General features: G+C 39.5%; 1 protein-coding gene and 7 non-coding genes across 8 annotated transcripts; 1 reads left to right on the plus strand and 7 right to left on the minus strand.

Annotated features, from left to right (window-relative positions):
• Window positions 1–395: 395 nt before the first annotated feature.
• trnar-acg lies at window positions 396–468 on the minus strand. Its single transcript has one exon. It is a non-coding gene; the product is annotated as a tRNA-Arg (tRNA).
• Window positions 469–1,859: 1,391 nt separating this feature from the next.
• trnah-gug lies at window positions 1,860–1,931 on the minus strand. Its single transcript has one exon. It is a non-coding gene; the product is annotated as a tRNA-His (tRNA).
• A 1,345-nt stretch (window positions 1,932–3,276) lies between these two features.
• On the minus strand, window positions 3,277–3,349 carry trnar-acg. Its single transcript has one exon. It is a non-coding gene; the product is annotated as a tRNA-Arg (tRNA).
• Window positions 3,350–3,468: 119 nt separating this feature from the next.
• Window positions 3,469–3,540, minus strand: trnah-gug. The gene has a single exon. It is a non-coding gene; the product is annotated as a tRNA-His (tRNA).
• A 2,626-nt stretch (window positions 3,541–6,166) lies between these two features.
• trnar-acg lies at window positions 6,167–6,239 on the minus strand. The gene has a single exon. It is a non-coding gene; the product is annotated as a tRNA-Arg (tRNA).
• A 1,351-nt stretch (window positions 6,240–7,590) lies between these two features.
• Window positions 7,591–7,662, minus strand: trnae-uuc. The gene has a single exon. It is a non-coding gene; the product is annotated as a tRNA-Glu (tRNA).
• A 130-nt stretch (window positions 7,663–7,792) lies between these two features.
• Window positions 7,793–7,865, minus strand: trnar-acg. Its single transcript has one exon. It is a non-coding gene; the product is annotated as a tRNA-Arg (tRNA).
• A 3,361-nt stretch (window positions 7,866–11,226) lies between these two features.
• Window positions 11,227–17,707, plus strand: LOC113586377 (cytochrome P450 2J2-like). Its single transcript, XM_027024440.2, is given in 10 exon segments — window positions 11,227–11,557; window positions 11,741–11,840; window positions 11,843–11,905; window positions 12,674–12,823; window positions 13,306–13,466; window positions 14,173–14,349; window positions 14,710–14,851; window positions 15,164–15,351; window positions 15,500–15,641; window positions 16,948–17,707. Coding segments are annotated over 10 exon segments (1,497 nt in total). The 5' UTR covers window positions 11,227–11,359; the 3' UTR covers window positions 17,124–17,707.
• The last annotated feature ends 352 nt before the right edge of the window (window positions 17,708–18,059 follow it).

Here is an 18,059-nt window from a genome sequence, read left to right on the forward strand (position 1 = left end):
CTTTCTTGCCAGGAGAATGCCAAAGTTTCTATTAGCAGGGCTGTCATGTTTGGATGACGCTTTATGCGCTACAAACAAATGGCTTTTAACTGCTATTTTCCATTATGAATCCATAATTTAATTTGACCATACCGGGAGTCAAACCCAGGTGAAAACCAGAAATCCTGACTGCTAGACCATACAGGAAACTTGTTTTTCAGTCAAAAACAATTGAGAGTGGCCAAGAAGGCGGTCCACACGGAAGGGACCGGCTCAAAAGGTTGCCCCAGCAAGACACCGGAGTGAGGCTGCGAGTAGCTTTAAATTTTAAAGTGATAGGGTGGTGCTTTCACTCAAGTCGAATTGTTAGCAATCGTGTGATGAATAAGCTAAATCTCAACATGACAGGAGATCAACGAGCCAGCTAGGAGTCGAACCTAGAATCTTCTGATTCGTAGTCAGACACGTTATCCATTGCGCCACTGGCCCGGAAAACTAATGCCCATGTAAGATATTTTCTGTATCAAATTACTTTTCTGTTTTTCGGTCAAAAACAATTGAGAGTGGACAAGAAGGCGGTCCACACGGAAGGGACCGGCTCAAAAGGTTGCCGTGACCCGGAGTTGCTGCAGCCACAATGCAGAGTACTAACCTCTATACGATCACGGCAATATTCGCTTAGCACACAGGTTCCCAGTGCAATGTTTCCTCCCACAAAATGGCAAATTTGTAATGCTAGGAACCCAAGAGTGCCATTCTCTGAAAGTCGCAACAATAATTTTTGCCTGCCACCTTTTTGAATCTACTTTAAATCTTCTAGTGGCCTAAATCTAAATCAAATGGTATGCTTGTATAATAATCCAATAACCTATTGTATTCTTGAGTGCTGAGGCTTGAAATCCAAGATGGCTGTGAATTCCAGGAATGCAACCCATGTCTCTCAAATTTTCTCCTCATAAAGGCTTAATTGGTTTAGAAATTCTTTTGTGTGTGTAAAACGGTGCTTTCACTCAAGTCGACGCTTTAGACATTTTTGGACAAAGAAGCTAATTGCGCCAATAAGATAATGTTTTCTTGAAATCCAAGATAACCTAGTGTATTCTTGAGTACTGAGGCTTGAAATCCAAGACGGCTGTGAATTCCAAGAATGCAACCCATGTCTCTCATATATCTTTTCAAATGTACTACTCTAAAAGGCTTAATCAGGCTTTAAAATAAATGTATTAAACAGAGTATAGTGAACATCAAGAGACAAACTTCAACTAGTTTTCCATGATATTTCAGGTTTTATGCTTCAGAAACCTCTTGTGCACATATGGGGCTATCAATCAACAAAGGCAATGGATGAAACATCCATGCTTGCAGAAAAAACAAAACTATCCATGTAGCATCAATGCAAAAGATTCTGGGGTATCCCTGTAACTCAGCCTTTCTAGGCTGAGTAACAGCTTCCTTCTCTTTTCAAATAGGTTTCCTATTGACAAGATCCTAAACAATCCAGCCAATTTGTTGAATGCAAGGGAGTAAATGCGATGTTAAAGTCATTTAAACATGGGCAGAACATGTTTGCTACTGCTACAGTGCTTGGTTTAAGCCTTATCTGTAATCAAACCATGCACCTTTCTTGCCAGGAGAATGCCAAAGTTTCTATTAGCAGGGCTGTCATGTTTGGATGACGCTTCATGCGCTACAAACAAATGGCTTTTAACTGCTATTTTCCATTATGAATCCATAATTTAATTTGCCCATACCGGGAGTCAAACCCAGGTGAAAACCAGAAATCCTGACTGCTAGACCATACAGGAAACTTGTTTTTCAGTCAAAAACAATTGAGAGTGGCCAAGAAGGCGGTCCACACGGAAGGGACCGGCTCAAAAGGTTGCCATGACCCGGAGTCGAACCGGGGTTGCTGCAGCCACAATGCAGAGTACTAACCTCTATACGATCACGGCAATATTCGCTTAGCACACAGGTTCCCAGTGCAATGTTTCCTCACACAAAATGGCACATTTGTAATGCTAGGAACCCCAGAGTGCCATTCTCTGAAATTCGCAACAATAATTTTTGCCTGCCACCTTTTTGAATCTACTTTAAATCTTCTAGTGGCCTAAATCTAAATCAAATGGTATGCTTGTATAATAATCCAATAACCTATTGTATTCTTGAGTGCTGAGGCTTGAAATACAAGATGGCTGTGAATTCCAGGAATGCAACCCATGTCTCTCAAATTTTCTCCTCATAAAGGCTTAATTGGTTTAGAAATTCTTTTGTGTGTGTAAAACGGTGCTTTCACTCAAGAAGACGCTTTAGACATTTTTGGACAAAGAAGCTAATTGCGCCAATAAGATAATGTTTTCTTGAAATCCAAGATAACCTAGTGTATTCTTGAGTACTGAGGCTTGAAATCCAAGACGGCTGTGAATTCCAAGAATGCAACCCATGTCTCTCATATATCTTTTCAAATGTACTACTCTAAAAGGCTTAATCAGGCTTTAAAATAAATGTATTAAACAGAGTATAGTGAACATCAAGAGACAAACTTCAACTAGTTTTCCATGATATTTCAGGTTTTATGCTTCAGAAACCTCTTGTGCACATATGGGGCTATCAATCAACAAAGGCAATGGATGAAACATCCATGCTTGCAGAAAAAACAAAACTATCCATGTAGCATCAATGCAAAAGATTCTGGGGTATCCCTGTAACTCAGCCTTTCTAGGCTGAGTAACAGCTTCCTTCTCTTTTCAAATAGGTTTCCTATTGACAAGATCCTAAACAATCCAGCCAATTTGTTGAATGCAAGGGAGTAAATGCGATGTTAAAGTCATTTAAACATGGGCAGCACATGTTTGCTACTGCTACAGTGCTTGGTTTAAGCCTTATCTGTAATCAAACCATGCACCTTTCTTGCCAGGAGAATGCCAAAGTTTCTATTAGCAGGGCTGTCATGTTTGGATGACGCTTCATGCGCTACAAACAAATGGCTTTTAACTGCTATTTTCCATTATGAATCCATAATTTAATTTGACCATACCGGGAGTCAAACCCAGGTGAAAACCAGAAATCCTGACTGCTAGAACATACAGGAAACTTGTTTTTCAGTCAAAAACAATTGAGAGTGGCCAAGAAGGCGGTCCACACGGAAGGGACCGGCTCAAAAGGTTGCCCCAGCAAGACACCGGAGTGAGGCTGCGAGTAGCTTTAAATTTCAAAGTGATAGGGTGGTGCTTTCACTCAAGTCGAATTGTTAGCAATCGTGTGATGAATAAGCTAAATCTCAACATGACAGGAGATCAACGAGCCAGCTAGGAGTCGAACCTAGAATCTTCTGATTCGTAGTCAGACACGTTATCCATTGCGCCACTGGCCCAGAAAACTAATGCCCATGTAAGATATTTTCTGTATCAAATTACTTTTCTGTTTTTCGGTCAAAAACAATTGAGAGTGGCCAAGAAGGCGGTCCACACGGAAGGGACCGGCTCAAAAGGTTGCCATGACCCGGAGTCGAACCGGGGTTGCTGCAGCCACAATGCAGAGTACTAACCTCTATACGATCACGGCAATATTCGGTTAGTACACAGGTTCCCAGTGCAATGTTTCCTCCCACAAAATGGCAAATTTGTAATGCTAGGAACCCAAGAGTGCCATTCTCTGAAAGTCGCAACAATAATTTTTGCCTGCCACCTTTTTGAATCTACTTTAAATCTTCTAGTGGCCTAAATCTAAATCAAATGGTATGCTTGTATAATAATCCAATAACCTATTGTATTCTTGAGTGCTGAGGCTTGAAATCCAAGATGGCTGTGAATTCCAGGAATGCAACCCATGTCTCTCAAATTTTCTACTCATAAAGGCTTAATTGGTTTAGAAATTCTTTTGTGTGTGTAAAACGGTGCTTTCACTCAAGTCGACGCTTTAGACATTTTTGGACAAAGAAGCTAATTGCGCCAATAAGATAATCTTTACTTGAAATCCAAGATAACCTAGTGTATTCTTGAGTACTGAGGCTTGAAATCCAAGACGGCTGTGAATTCCAAGAATGCAACCCATGTCTCTCATATATCTTTTCAAATGTACTACTCTAAAAGGCTTAATCAGGCTTTAAAATAAATGTATTGAACAGAGTATAGTGAACATCAAGAGACAAACTTCAACTAGTTTTCCATGATATTTCAGGTTTTATGCTTCAGAAACCTCTTGTGCACATATGGGGCTATCAATCAACAAAGGCAATGGATGAAACATCCATGCTTGCAGAAAAAACAAAACTATCCATGTAGCATCAATGCAAAAGATTCTGGGGTATCCCTGTAACTCAGCCTTTCTAGGCTGAGTAACAGCTTCCTTCTCTTTTCAAATAGGTTTCCTATTGACAAGATCCTAAACAATCCAGCCAATTTGTTAAATGCAAGGGAGTAAATGCGATGTTAAAGTCATTTAAACATGGGCAGAACATGTTTACTACTGCTACAGTGCTTGGTTTAAGCCTTATCTGTAATCAAACCATGCACCTTTCTTGCCAGGAGAATGCCAAAGTTTCTATTAGCAGGGCTGTCATGTTTGGATGACGCTTTATGCGCTACAAACAAATGGCTTTTAACTGCTATTTTCCATTATGAATCCATAATTTAATTTGACCATACCGGGAGTCAAACCCAGGTGAAAACCAGAAATCCTGACTGCTAGACCATACAGGAAACTTGTTTTTCAGTCAAAAACAATTGAGTGGCCAAGAAGGCGGTCCACACGGAAGGGACCGGCTCAAAAGGTTGCCATGACCCAGAGTCGAACCGGGGTTGCTGCAGCCACAATGCAGAGTACTAACCTCTATACGATCACGGCAATATTCGCGTAGCACACAGGTTCCCAGTGCAATGTTTCCTTCCACAAAATGGCAAATTTGTAATGCTAGGAACCCAAGAGTGCCGTTCTCTGAAAGTCGCAACAATAATTTTTGCCTGCCACCTTTTTGAATCTACTTTAAATCTTCTAGTGGCCTAAATCTAAATCAAATGGTATGCTTGTATAATAATCCAATAACCTATTGTATTCTTGAGTGCTGAGGCTTGAAATCCAAGATGGCTGTGAATTCCAGGAATGCAACCCATGTCTCTCAAATTTTCTACTCATAAAAGCTTAATTGGTTTAGAAATTCTTTTGTGTGTGTAAAACGGTGCTTTCACTCAAGTCGACGCTTTAGACATTTTTGGACAAAGAAGCTAATTGCGCCAATAAGATAATGTTTTCTTGAAATCCAAGATAACCTAGTGAATTCTTGAGTACTGAGGCTTGAAATCCAAGACGGCTGTGAATTCCAAGAATGCAACCCATGTCTCTCATATATCTTTTCAAATGTACTACTCTAAAAGGCTTAATCAGGCTTTAAAATAAATGTATTAAACAGAGTATAGTGAACATCAAGAGACAAACTTCAACTAGTTTTCCATGATATTTCAGGTTTTATGCTTCAGAAACCTCTTGTGCACATATGGGGCTATCAATCAACAAAGGCAATGGATGAAACATCCATGCTTGCAGAAAAAACAAAACTATCCATGTAGCATCAATGCAAAAGATTCTGGGGTATCCCTGTAACTCAGCCTTTCTAGGCTGAGTAACAGCTTCCTTCTCTTTTCAAATAGGTTTCCTATTGACAAGATCCTAAACAATCCAGCCAATTTGTTAAATGCAAGGGAGTAAATGCGATGTTAAAGTCATTTAAACATGGGCAGAACATGTTTGCTACTGCTACAGTGCTTGGTTTAAGCCTTATCTGTAATCAAACAATGCACCTTTCTTGCCAGGAGAATGCCAAAGTTTCTATTAGCAGGGCTGTCATGTTTGGATGACGCTTTATGCGCTACAAACAAATGGCTTTTAACTGCTATTTTCCATTATGAATCCATAATTTAATTTGACCATACCGGGAGTCAAACCCAGGTGAAAACCAGAAATCCTGACTGCTAGACCATACAGGAAACTTCTTTTTCAGTCAAAAACAATTGAGAGTGGCCAAGAAGGCGGTCCACACGGAAGGGACCGGCTCAAAAGGTTGCCCCAGCAAGACACCGGAGTCAGGCTGCGAGTAGCTTTAAATTTTAAAGTGATAGGGTGGTGCTTTCACTCAAGTCGAATTGTTAGCAATCGTGTGATGAATAAGCTAAATCTCAACATGACATGAGATCAACGAGCCAGCTAGGAGTCGAACCTAGAATCTTCTGATTCGTAGTCAGACACGTTATCCATTGCGCCACTGGCCCGGAAAACTAATACCCATGTAAAATATTTTCTGTATCAAATTACTTTTCTGTTTTTCGGTCAAAAACAATTGAGAGTGGACAAGAAGGCGGTCCACACGGAAGGGACCGGCTCAAAAGGTTGCCGTGACCCGGAGTTGCTGCAGCCACAATGCAGAGTACTAACCTCTATACGATCACGGCAATATTCGCTTAGCACACAGGTTCCCAGTGCAATGTTTCCTCCCACAAAATGGCAAATTTGTAATGCTAGGAACCCAAGAGTGCCATTCTCTGAAATTCGCAACAATAATTTTTGCCTGCCACCTTTTTGAATCTACTTTAAATCTTCTAGTGGCCTAAATCTAAATCAAATGGTATGCTTGTATAATAATCCAATAACCTATTGTATTCTTCAGTGCTGAGCCTTGAAATCCAAGATGGCTGTGAATTCCAGGAATGCAACCCATGTCTCTCAAATTTTCTCCTCATAAAGGCTTAATTGGTTTAGAAATTCTTTTGTGTGTGTAAAACGGTGCTTTCACTCAAGTCGACGCTTTAGACATTTTTGGACAAAGAAGCTAATTGCGCCAATAAGATAATGTTTTCTTGAAATCCAAGATAACCTAATGTATTCTTGAGTACTGAGGCTTGAAATCCAAGACGGCTGTGAATTCCAAGAATGCAACCCATGTCTCTCATATATCTTTTCAAATGTACTACTCTAAAAGGCTTAATCAGGCTTTAAAATAAATGTATTAAACAGAGTATAGTGAACATCAAGAGACAAACTTCAACTAGTTTTCCATGATATTTCAGGTTTTATGCTTCAGAAACCTCTTGTGCACATATGGGGCTATCAATCAACAAAGGCAATGGATGAAACATCCATGCTTGCAGAAAAAAACAAAACGATCCATGTAGCATCAATGCAAAGGATTCTGGGGTATCCCTGTAACTCAGCCTTTATAGGCTGAGTAACAGCTTCCTTCTCTTTTCAAATAGGTTTCCTATTGACAAGATCCTAAACAATCCAGCCAATTTGTTAAATGCAAGGGAGTAAATGCGATGTTAAAGTCATTTAAACATGGGCAGAACATGTTTGCTACTGCTACAGTGCTTGGTTTAAGCCTTATCTGTAATCAAACCATGCACCTTGCTTGCCAGGGGAATGCCAAAGTTTCTTTTAGGAGGGCTGTCATGTTTGGATGAAGCTTTATGCACTACAAACAAATGGTTTTAACTGCTATTTTCCATTATGAATCCATAATTTAACTTTACCATACCGGGAGTTTGTTAAATGCAAGGGAGTAAGCTTTATGTGCTACAAAAAAACGGTTTTTAATTATTTTCCATTAGGAGTCCATAAGATATTTTCCCATACCAGGAGTTGAACCCGGGCCACCTGGGTGAAAACCAGAAATCCTGACCGCTAGACCATATGGGACATCTAACACAGGCTGCGAGTAGCTTTAAGTTTCAAAGTGATTGGGTGAAATGGATGGAGCATTCACTCAAGCGGACTCATTAGAAATCATGTGATAAATAATATAATTCTCAGCATGATAGGAAATCAGCGAGCCAGCTAGGAGTCGAACCTAGAATCTTCTGATTCGTAGTCAGACACGTTATCCATTGCACCACTGGCCCAGAAAATTGATGCCCATGTAAGATATTTTCTATATCAAATTACTTTTCTGTTTTTCAGTCAAAAACAATTGAGAGCGGCCAAGAAGGCGGTCCACACGGAAGGGACCGGCTCAAAAGGTTGCCGTGACCCGGAGTTGCTGCAGCCACAATGCAGAGTACTAACCTCTATACGATCACGGCAATATTCGCTTAGCACACAGGTTCCCAGTGCAATGTTTCCTCCCACAAAATGGCAAATTTGTAATGCTAGGAACCCAAGAGTGCCATTCTCTGAAATTCGCAACAATAAATTTTGCCTGCCACCTTTTTGAATCTACTTTAAATCTTCTAGTGGCCTAAATCTAAATCAAATGGTATGCTTGTATAATAATCCAATAACCTATTGTATTCTTGAGTGCTGAGGCTTGAAATCCAAGATGGCTGTGAATTCCAGGAATGCAACCCATGTCTCTCAAATTTTCTCCTCATAAAGGCTTAATTGGTTTAGAAATTCTTTTGTGTGTGTAAAACGGTGCTTTCACTCAAGTCGACGCTTTAGACATTTTTGGACAAAGAAGCTAATTGCGCCAATAAGATAATCTTTACTTGAAATCCAAGATAACCTAGTGTATTCTTGAGTACTGAGGCTTGAAATCCAAGACGGCTGTGAATTCCAAGAATGCAACCCATGTCTCTCATATATCTTTTCAAATGTACTACTCTAAAAGGCTTAATCAGGCTTTAAAATAAATGTATTAAACAGAGTATAGTGAACATCAAGAGACAAACTTCAACTAGTTTTCCATGATATTTCAGGTTTTATGCTTCAGAAACCTCTTGTGCACATATGGGGCTATCAATCAACAAAGGCAATGGATGAAACATCCATGCTTGCAGAAAAAACAAAACTATCCATGTAGCATCAATGCAAAAGATTCTGGGGTATCCCTGTAACTCAGCCTTTCTAGGCTGAGTAACAGCTTCCTTCTCTTTTCAAATAGGTTTCCTATTGACAAGATCCTAAACAATCCAGCCAATTTGTTAAATGCAAGGGAGTAAATGCGATGTTAAAGTCATTTAAAGATGGCTGCTACAGTGATTGGTTTAAGCCTTATCTTTAATCAAACCATGCACCTTTCTTGCCAGGGGAATGCCAAAGTTTCTTTTAGCAGGGCTCTCATGTTGGGACGAAGCTTTATGCACTGCACACAAATGGTTTTTAATTATTTTCCATTAGGAGTCCATAAGTTACTTTTCCCATACCGGGAGTCGAACCCGGGCCACCTGGGTGAATTTTCATATTCAAATAAACATTATTAAAATAATCAATGTCCATTGATAAGTATGAGTGTTCTAAAATTCACAAAAACAAATCATCAAATATTTCATTTTCTTCTGCTCATGTCTGATGAAACCATATGTTACGAGTCAGCCACTACTCTGTCTTCTGAGAAAGTTAAAGACGCTGGCATCCCTTTTCTTTGCTTTTCTGTGTTGGTAGACAAAGACTTCCTCCTCTGGACCAATTTGTGTGTCCCCCCCCCCCCCCCCCGTGATAATTTGTGCAAAAGTCCACTTGGTCTGAAAAGGGGATGGCTTGGTTCAAACACACTGGACTGTAGGGCCATCACATTAAGAAGAAACATACCCGCACCTCAAAAACCAGCCTGTGCAGTTTGGACAGCAGCTGATCTTGACTATGTGCTCCTAAAAGTGAGAGGAACTCTGTAGCTTCTATCTCCCTGTCTGTCAGATGAAATATCATCCTTCCTCATTCCAGTGGATTAGGATCAGAAGAGGGACTTGGTTGAAGATGGTGGGTTGTGTGTGATGGAGAGCACATCACATGAACACTGGAGGATTTCAAAAGCTGCAGGTTGTACCCCTGACTGCTATGGCCGTCCAACAGTAGAGGGTGTGGCCTACAGTCCTCGTTGCTAAGCGTTCTCACAAACCACTTCCCCAATCCAGGAGAAGCTCAACTGAAATCCATCCATTTTCAGGTACACCCAAATAGCGTTGGGGGAATATTGCAAAGACATTTGCTTTTCACTCTTGGGATTGAAAATGGCCAGCAGTGGCCCAGCAGCACAGAAGCATACAAGGGCAGTGGCTGATTCTCCCTGTGCTGTAGGGTGCGCTTTGGCACATTCCATGCCCTGGCTATCAGCCTTAAGTTTGGCCTGGTCCCTTCCTCTTCTTGTTCCCTGTACTCCTCTATAGTACCGCTCATTCTGTCTTCACAGCATTCATTTAGGACTCTTCTGCTCTCCATTGTCTCCATTGACTTGGTTTCTGAAATATTTTTCACACACTGAACTGCAGATAATGCTGATAACACAAAAGCATGACTAGACAGTAGCCTAGACAAAACACTCCACCCTCCACATGATCTGATCACATGTGTTGGACTACTACTGTGTCATCCTCCTTTTTATTACCTTAACATAATTAACCTCAGATTGTTATGTCATTTCACTTACCACACTTTCTTGCGTATCTGACTTTGAAGCTGGCTGGGTCATGCCCCTGGAAATGACAACACATCTACAGTGCTTTAAACATTTAACCCGACGTCCCGAAGATTAACTAAACAAGTTTTTTGATCAGTAAAACACAACTATATGAAGATACTGAGGCTTAAGCTTACAGTGTCTCACTTTACCCACTGAACCACTTTAACAAAGCTTACCTCTACAATGTTATCTTCATTTCCAGACTAGTCTTTCATTACTAATAATAGTTGATCATAAGTTTGTGTGATTCTCATATATATCTCTAGCAAGTTGCAAATACTGACGTCATGGGCCTGTCCTTTTGGACAACATGATTTTACACGTGTAATGAGTGAAAGGCTGGTACTACAAAGCCGATGAATTTCACTGGCTACAACTAAGGCTGATGGCCACAACTAAGACTGGTGCTTCTCGTGACGGCTGGCGGCAGATGCTGTTTTTAGTTCCACAGTGTGATGCTCATAGTCACCAGATCTTCATGCAAGTTCTAATATATTTATATAGAATGGTTGTGTTGCAAGGCAACAAGAAATATTTGGCCCAGTTTATAGCCTAAAATTAAACCAGCAAAACCCTAATCCTCTTTTGGATTTAATAATTACGGTTATGGCCTTGACAACATTAACATATTTTGATAACACATCCGATTTCAATAGCGGTTGCTACACGCGGTGGCACATGGTAAGTCAGCGCTCATAATTTAAGGTTAGCTAGCCCTAAATCGGATAGAATATTGCCCCCCCCCCCCCCCAAACAGGGAACGAACCCATAGTGGAAGTATGTAGAACCATACAGTCATGTGATGGTTTGCGTTTTTCGCAAACTGGATATTGCATACCACTACGGGGACCAGTACGCAGTATACAGTAGGCTACCGGAGGCGAGTTGCCTCGACTTCCGTCCAACGTTTTTGGAGTTTAACTTTAAACACCTTTTCAGTGTACATAGGATAAGATTTTTCCAAAACGTCCTACTTTGAATAAACGAATCGGAGGCTAAATGACGGACAATCAGCTACACATTTCTGAGTGGATTGACTTTACGAGTGTTGTTTTGTTTTCGTGCGTCTTTTTGCTTTTCTATGATTATGTAAGAAATAAAACACCGAAGAACTTTCCTCCTGGACCACGGTCTCTGCCGTTTATCGGCGACATTCATCATATCGACTTACAGAAGACGCACATTGAGTTAACACGGGTAAGATCTAAAACTATTAAAATAGTCATCTAAAGCCAGTCATAACCTTTGGTATATTCAGCGAGATTCTGCACAGATTTGCTGATCTCATTATACCGAACGTTGATATAAACACATAAATCGTTCATTTTGCACATAGAACCGAATTAACGTTCATGTCCCTTCATTGTTATGCCTTTGCAGTTTGCAGAAAAATATGGACGTGTTTTCAGTACTCGAATTTTTGGAGAGAGGTTTGTTATCGTGAATGGATATAAACTAGTTAAAAAGGTGTACCTGGACAAGGACACGTCTTTGCTGATCGCTCACCTTTGCCTTTGTTTCACGATTTTTTCGGTGAAAGTAAAGGTATGAGGGGGAAAAAGATACCATTAATGTTCGATCCTTTATTAATGTTCGATCCTTTATTAATGTTCGATCCTTTATTAATGTTCGATCCTAGATTTAGATTTAGATTTAGATTTAGATTTAGATTTAGATTTAGATTTAATGTTTGACATCAAGCGTTTAAAATGGATGGGCACTGCAATCCAAATTCAAAATATCAGAGGCAGTTGTCTGCCCAGTCCGCTCTTTTCAGACTGAAAGCTCACGTGGGTTGCCAGGTTGAGGACACCGAACCTATCTTTTTAGAAGTATATCGGGAAGAATCTAACGTTAACTTTGTTGATCCAGTTCATTTGGCTGCAATATGCTGTGTTTGACAGCTAATTTATTTAATATCTGGCAACCCATGGTGCCAAAAGTGAACTGGAAATGACCAGAGTTTCGACTCTGGGATAGAAATGACAAAGGGGAACGTATTGGCTGTAGCACTGTTGTCAGAGAAGACGGTGTTTCAGCTTAGCATGTTTCCTTATCTCTGATGACATCATGGTCATTTTATGAGTTAGTATAGTAAATATATTGCATATTGCTATTTTAAAATATAAAGACTTTAAAGGTAATTTTATACACTCCTCAGGGAACAACTTGGGCTATGTTACAATGAAACATAAACATAAATATAAAGATAATTACAGATGTACAATGTTAGTTTTAGAATAGATGGAAAGCTTTGGGGTCTTTTATTGAACCTGTTTTTGTGGGAGCCTGTTTTTTATTTTTCGGAAATAGGAGTTGTTTCTTCCAATGGATATGCCTGGAAGCAGCAGAGGCGGTTTGCTCTGTCCACCCTGCGGAATTTTGGACTGGGAAAGAAAAGCCTGGAGCCTTCTATCCATGTGGAATGCCGCTTCCTGAATGATGCCATATCAAATGAGCAAGGTAACACCTGCTACTCTTTGCAGTGTAAATTAGTTGCTAAATTTACACAGTGAAGCCCAAATAGCCAAGCTAAGTTTGATCTGTAATTTTGCATAAATGGCACCTAAAATGTGATCTGACCTTAATCATCAACTCATAATGGTAATAAAGACATAAAACAATAAACTAAAATAAAATAAAGCCTTACCAAGCAATATACACAAGAATGTATAGAGTGCAGATCAGGAAAAAAAATTGACACAATGGTGCCATTTTTAAATTCCTGCTTGTATAGTTTGATTCATTATGTATGACACCCAAAACGAGGCAGACTACATGTGTTCTGTCATTTTGATTCAGAAATGTTTACAAATCTTGACATGTAGGTTATGTAACTGTTTGAAATTCTTTTTTTGGGTTTTATTTTTTTGTTTTTTGGATTTTTTGAAGCTCTAGTGTACTATGGTGTCCTCCCTCTCAGTGTTGTTTCGTCCTGTTTCTAGGGAGACCATTTAACCCTCAATGGCTGATTAATAATGCCGTCTCCAATGTGATCTGTGTCCTGGTGTTTGGTGATCGGTTTGAGTACAGCGATAGTGAGTTCCAAACCCTGCTGAAAGCTCTTAATGAGGTTGTTTACCTGGAGGCCAGCATCTGGGCTCAGGTACATGCGCTCACATGGCTATATAAAATTTGGTCCATATTTACAATTTTGAGTTCTAATTGTATTGCCTAGATTACTTCCAGCTTTATTCAAACTGGGAGGCCCCTGTCTGTCTGTATGGGATGATAACAGATGATGTGCTAAGGAAGAAAAGCTGCTCCGGACTTCCAAAAAGGCTGCCCCTATGACATCATATCTTTCAGCTGTGTCCATTCTTGTATATAATCCTCAGTATTAATGTGTCCTAAAACCTTTTAGAAAGTGTGCTATGTTATCAAGGTCAAATTAGGTTTTATGACATTTGAAGATTTGGGCACATATTTAGACTCAATCTGTCAGTATGCTTCCATACACTTCGTACTTGTTAGCAGTACTAGCACTGTGATTTTTGATAGATTCCTGTAAATTCAAAGCATGTTTTAATCTTTTTTTTTTTTTTCTTGGACTTCATTCAATATTTTGTTGCTTGTTTATATGGTTGCACAGTAATAGGGCAGTGGTAGCTCAGTGTTTAATGTACTTGACTAGTAATCAGAAAGTTGCCAGTTCAAGCCCCAACACCAATCTGGTTGTGCAAAGTTGTATTCAGTCATAATTGTGAGTCACTTAAAAAAAAATTGTCAGCTAAATCCTCTACATGTATGGCACAGTGAGCGAGTGTTTCACTGTTAGTGAATCCACTTAAGTTTACCTCTTGTGTTACTAGATGTATAACATGCTCCCTTGGATCATGTGCCGAGTTCCTGGTCCTCACCAAAAAATCTTCCTCTTCTGGAAAAAGATCATTGACTTTGTCCGTTCCAAAATATCTGAGCACAGAGTGAACTATGACCCCTCAAACCCACGAGACTATATAGACTGCTTCCTCACTGAGATGGAAAAGGTAAAAATTAGTGCTCTGTTCATTATTTAAGTATAGTTTGGAACTGCTATACCAGCAAGTATTCCAAAGTAGACGTGGATGTGAAGCCCCTTCGTACACATAAGACACATCTCTCTCCCTCCTGTTTATGGATTCAGACTGGATCCATTTGTACCAGAATAAACAATACAGTTGGAGGTATTTAATGTGTTCTGTCCATAAGCCTTACTGTAATGATCATGGTGAGGCAGAACTGGGCAAAATGGTTTATTTTGTAGAACAGAAATGAGTGGAAAAACTATTTTTCAGGATAAATCTGTAAATAATGAATTGACATCCCTACAAAACAACAAATAAGAATCTTACTCTTGTTTTCTGTAGTGGAAAGATGATGAAGCTGCAGGGTTTGATATGGAAAACCTGTGCTCCTGCACACTGGACCTTTTTACTGCTGGAACTGAGACCACCTCCACTACCATGTACTGGGGACTGTTGTACATGATCAAATACCCTGAGATTCAGGGTTAGTGCATGATAAGTGAACATCTGCTCCAATATCTGCTACAGACTTTCACATTCAGTTATAGTGCTGTGGGTGAATAACCAATTCTGATTTGCTAGAATATGTTCATTTAAAATCATTTATTACCAGGTCCTGTAGAATACTCTATTTCCGTTGGACTGGACAGGTAGGGTGTTTGAAGATGCGATCTTTCTGTTATATATAAGTAACAACTGCTGAACCGTAGAACAGACCCCAGCTATGGGCAGGCATTGTTATCTAGATCATTTGGATTGACTGATTTTATTAGTTTAATTATTTTTTATTTCTTAGCCAAAATCCAGGCAGAGATTGACAAGGTGGTGGGGTCTTCATGCCAACCATCTATGTTAGACAAAGAGAACCTTCCATACACCAATGCTGTTATTCACGAGATTCAAAGGATGGCAAACATAATTCCGCTTAACTTGCCCCGGGCTGCCAAAGAAGACACTCAGATAGAAGAATACTTTATCCCAAAGGTGTGTTCTGTATGATGCACATGTACATGCACATCTTTGGAAACAAGACAAAATACAAACGAAAACCAGATTCAAAAGGCTGGTTCGTAATGTTTATCAAAGCTGCAGTAAATAATGTGAGATGATGGATAATGCCTTTGTTCTGCAGGGCACAACAGTGCTTGGCAACCTGACATCGGTTCTGTTTGATGAGTCAGAGTGGGAGACACCGCAGACCTTTAATCCAGGTCACTTCCTGGATGATAATGGAAACTTTAGGAAGAGAGAGGCCTTCATGCCATTTTCTGCAGGTGCAGTAAGACATGATCTCCCTACAATTTGTTTTTACACCGTTACAGTCTAAACTAAAGTAGTTAGATTTGAGTTATTGAACCATAACAAATTAGTCACACAGTAAAACCAATAATTACTAAATTACTCCATGACATGAAATGTATTGTGTTCTGGTGTAAGGAAAAACTGTCAGATTCGTATTTGGGCCATTTTCATATGGGATCCTTGTTTATATACTTCGTGTGACCCCATTTAATTTCAGGACCTGACCATACGTTAAGTGGCCTCATGTGACAATACTGAAGATGGCAGTTGGCTCCATTAATACAACCAAGGAGAAAACAAAAACATTTGTTCATTTTGTAAACATACCATGTAGTTGACTTATCGACAAAGTAGGCTGTAGTTTCTGCTAGTGGCTACAACATGATTTCTTCACCTCAAAAAGCGCCCACCCCTACCTTCCCCCAAGTTTAATTGTGCACCAGTTTCATAATATAAACTTCATGGGAAACTGTGGACTTGGGGCATGTTGCAAGATGATTACATTTATGTCATTTAGCTGACACTTTTATCCAAAGTGACTTACAATTATGACTGAGTACAACTCAAGGGGCAAGGGTTAAGGGTTAAGGGGCAACTTGGCAGTGATGGGGCTTGAACCAGCAAGCCAAGTACCTTAACCACTGAGCTACTACTGTCTCTGATTATCCCTCGAAGAGATAAAAAGGTTAACCTATTAGTGTGCTGGGTAAAGTGGTCACCTTTAAACTTTAAAGAAGTATTGTCCGAGTTCAAATTACACAAGAGGGCGTGATCATTATGCTTTTGAGTCAATTAAATCGTTGGATCGTCCTTTTCTAATTATAATTATATATATATATTATAATTATCCTGATATTACTGAGATCAGACTGAACTCTCCTACATCTCCATCACACTTGCATGTTTTCCAGTACAGGGTGTTGACCATGAAATTCTTTTACAGTTTTTTGTTCATTTGTTTTTTGCTTCAGTAACGTGTAATGCAGAATTTAAATGTAAATGGTAATGTAAAATATATTTGGATGTAGAAGATAAATTATTATTATTATTATTATTATTATTATTATTATTATTATTATTATTATTATTATTATTATTATTATTATGTCATATAATATATGCTGTATTTATCAGATTATAAGTACTCAGGGAGTACTATAAGTACTATAAGTACTCAGCTCAAGTGCCATAAAGTTATGGTAATGTCTTCCATTCATTCCCGTGAAGTAGTTCTAACTGTTTTATTACTGATGTTTTTCTTTTCATTTTTCAACCCAGGAAAGAGGGTTTGTCTGGGGGAGCAACTGGCTCGTATGGAGCTCTTCCTGTTCTTCGCGACTCTACTTCAGCACTTCAGCTTTTCACCACCAGAGGGCATCGAGCCAAGTCTGGAGTACAGATTAGTGGTCACACTCATCCCTCAGCCGTACCAGCTCTGTGCTGTCCCACGCTGAGATGTTGTACCCAAGAAAGTACATATCCACATTCTTTTATATTTGTTATATATGTTTGCACAGGGCTTCTCTGTTCTTTCAGTACATTGAGGCCTGGGTGTCTGCAGGCACCTATGTTCCCTGCTCTTTATAGCTGAGTCACCAACTTATGATAGTTAAGAGTGTGCAGCATATTTGACCCTTATAAATGCGCCTGAGCAGCGAGACAAATACGCTGGCGAGGGGGCTGTTACACTTTTATTCTGTCATTGCAAATTTATGATACAAACTGTAGGCAAGGCAAGGCAAGTTTATTTGTATAGTCATTTTCATAATAAGCAGCACTTAAATATGATTTACAATTACAGTCCCAAAAAGTATTTTAACATTTATCTGATCAAGGTATTTTACTCTGCTGTCATTATTTCACATCCAAGTGAATAAATAACTAAAATGCATAATTAGCCTTTGCTCTCTCAAATCCAATTTTTAAAAATCTCTGCTTGTAAATAAACAACTTCTCATACTTTCAGATTACCTAATGAATGGACAATTTCCAAATTTGTCTCTTGATAACATCACCAGCACTCAGACAAAACAGTGGTTTATTTTTTCTTCAAGTACTCTGCAGCAGTGCCACTGATACCATCTTGGGCTTGGAGGCAGATCTTTGCATAATACCCTGAATCTAGCCCAAACCCCACATACAGTGGCTCCGTGTACATGCTTGCGACTTTATGAATGAGGGTCATTCTGTTAGAAACAGTGTAGAAGGAGAGATTTCCCATTTTTTGATCAAGATAGACCCCAATTCTCTTGGACGTTGAGCCAGAGATAACTTCCTGAATGTCCTTGTGCCAGAAGCTGTATTTCACTTGATACCAGACTAACCTCCAGGACTTGCTGTTATGGCCAAACCTGCTCTCGATATCGCACCCTTTTCTTTGGATTTCTTTA

This window comes from Electrophorus electricus, chromosome 3, assembly GCF_013358815.1.
Source record: "Electrophorus electricus isolate fEleEle1 chromosome 3, fEleEle1.pri, whole genome shotgun sequence".
Lineage (NCBI taxonomy): Eukaryota > Metazoa > Chordata > Actinopteri > Gymnotiformes > Gymnotidae > Electrophorus > Electrophorus electricus.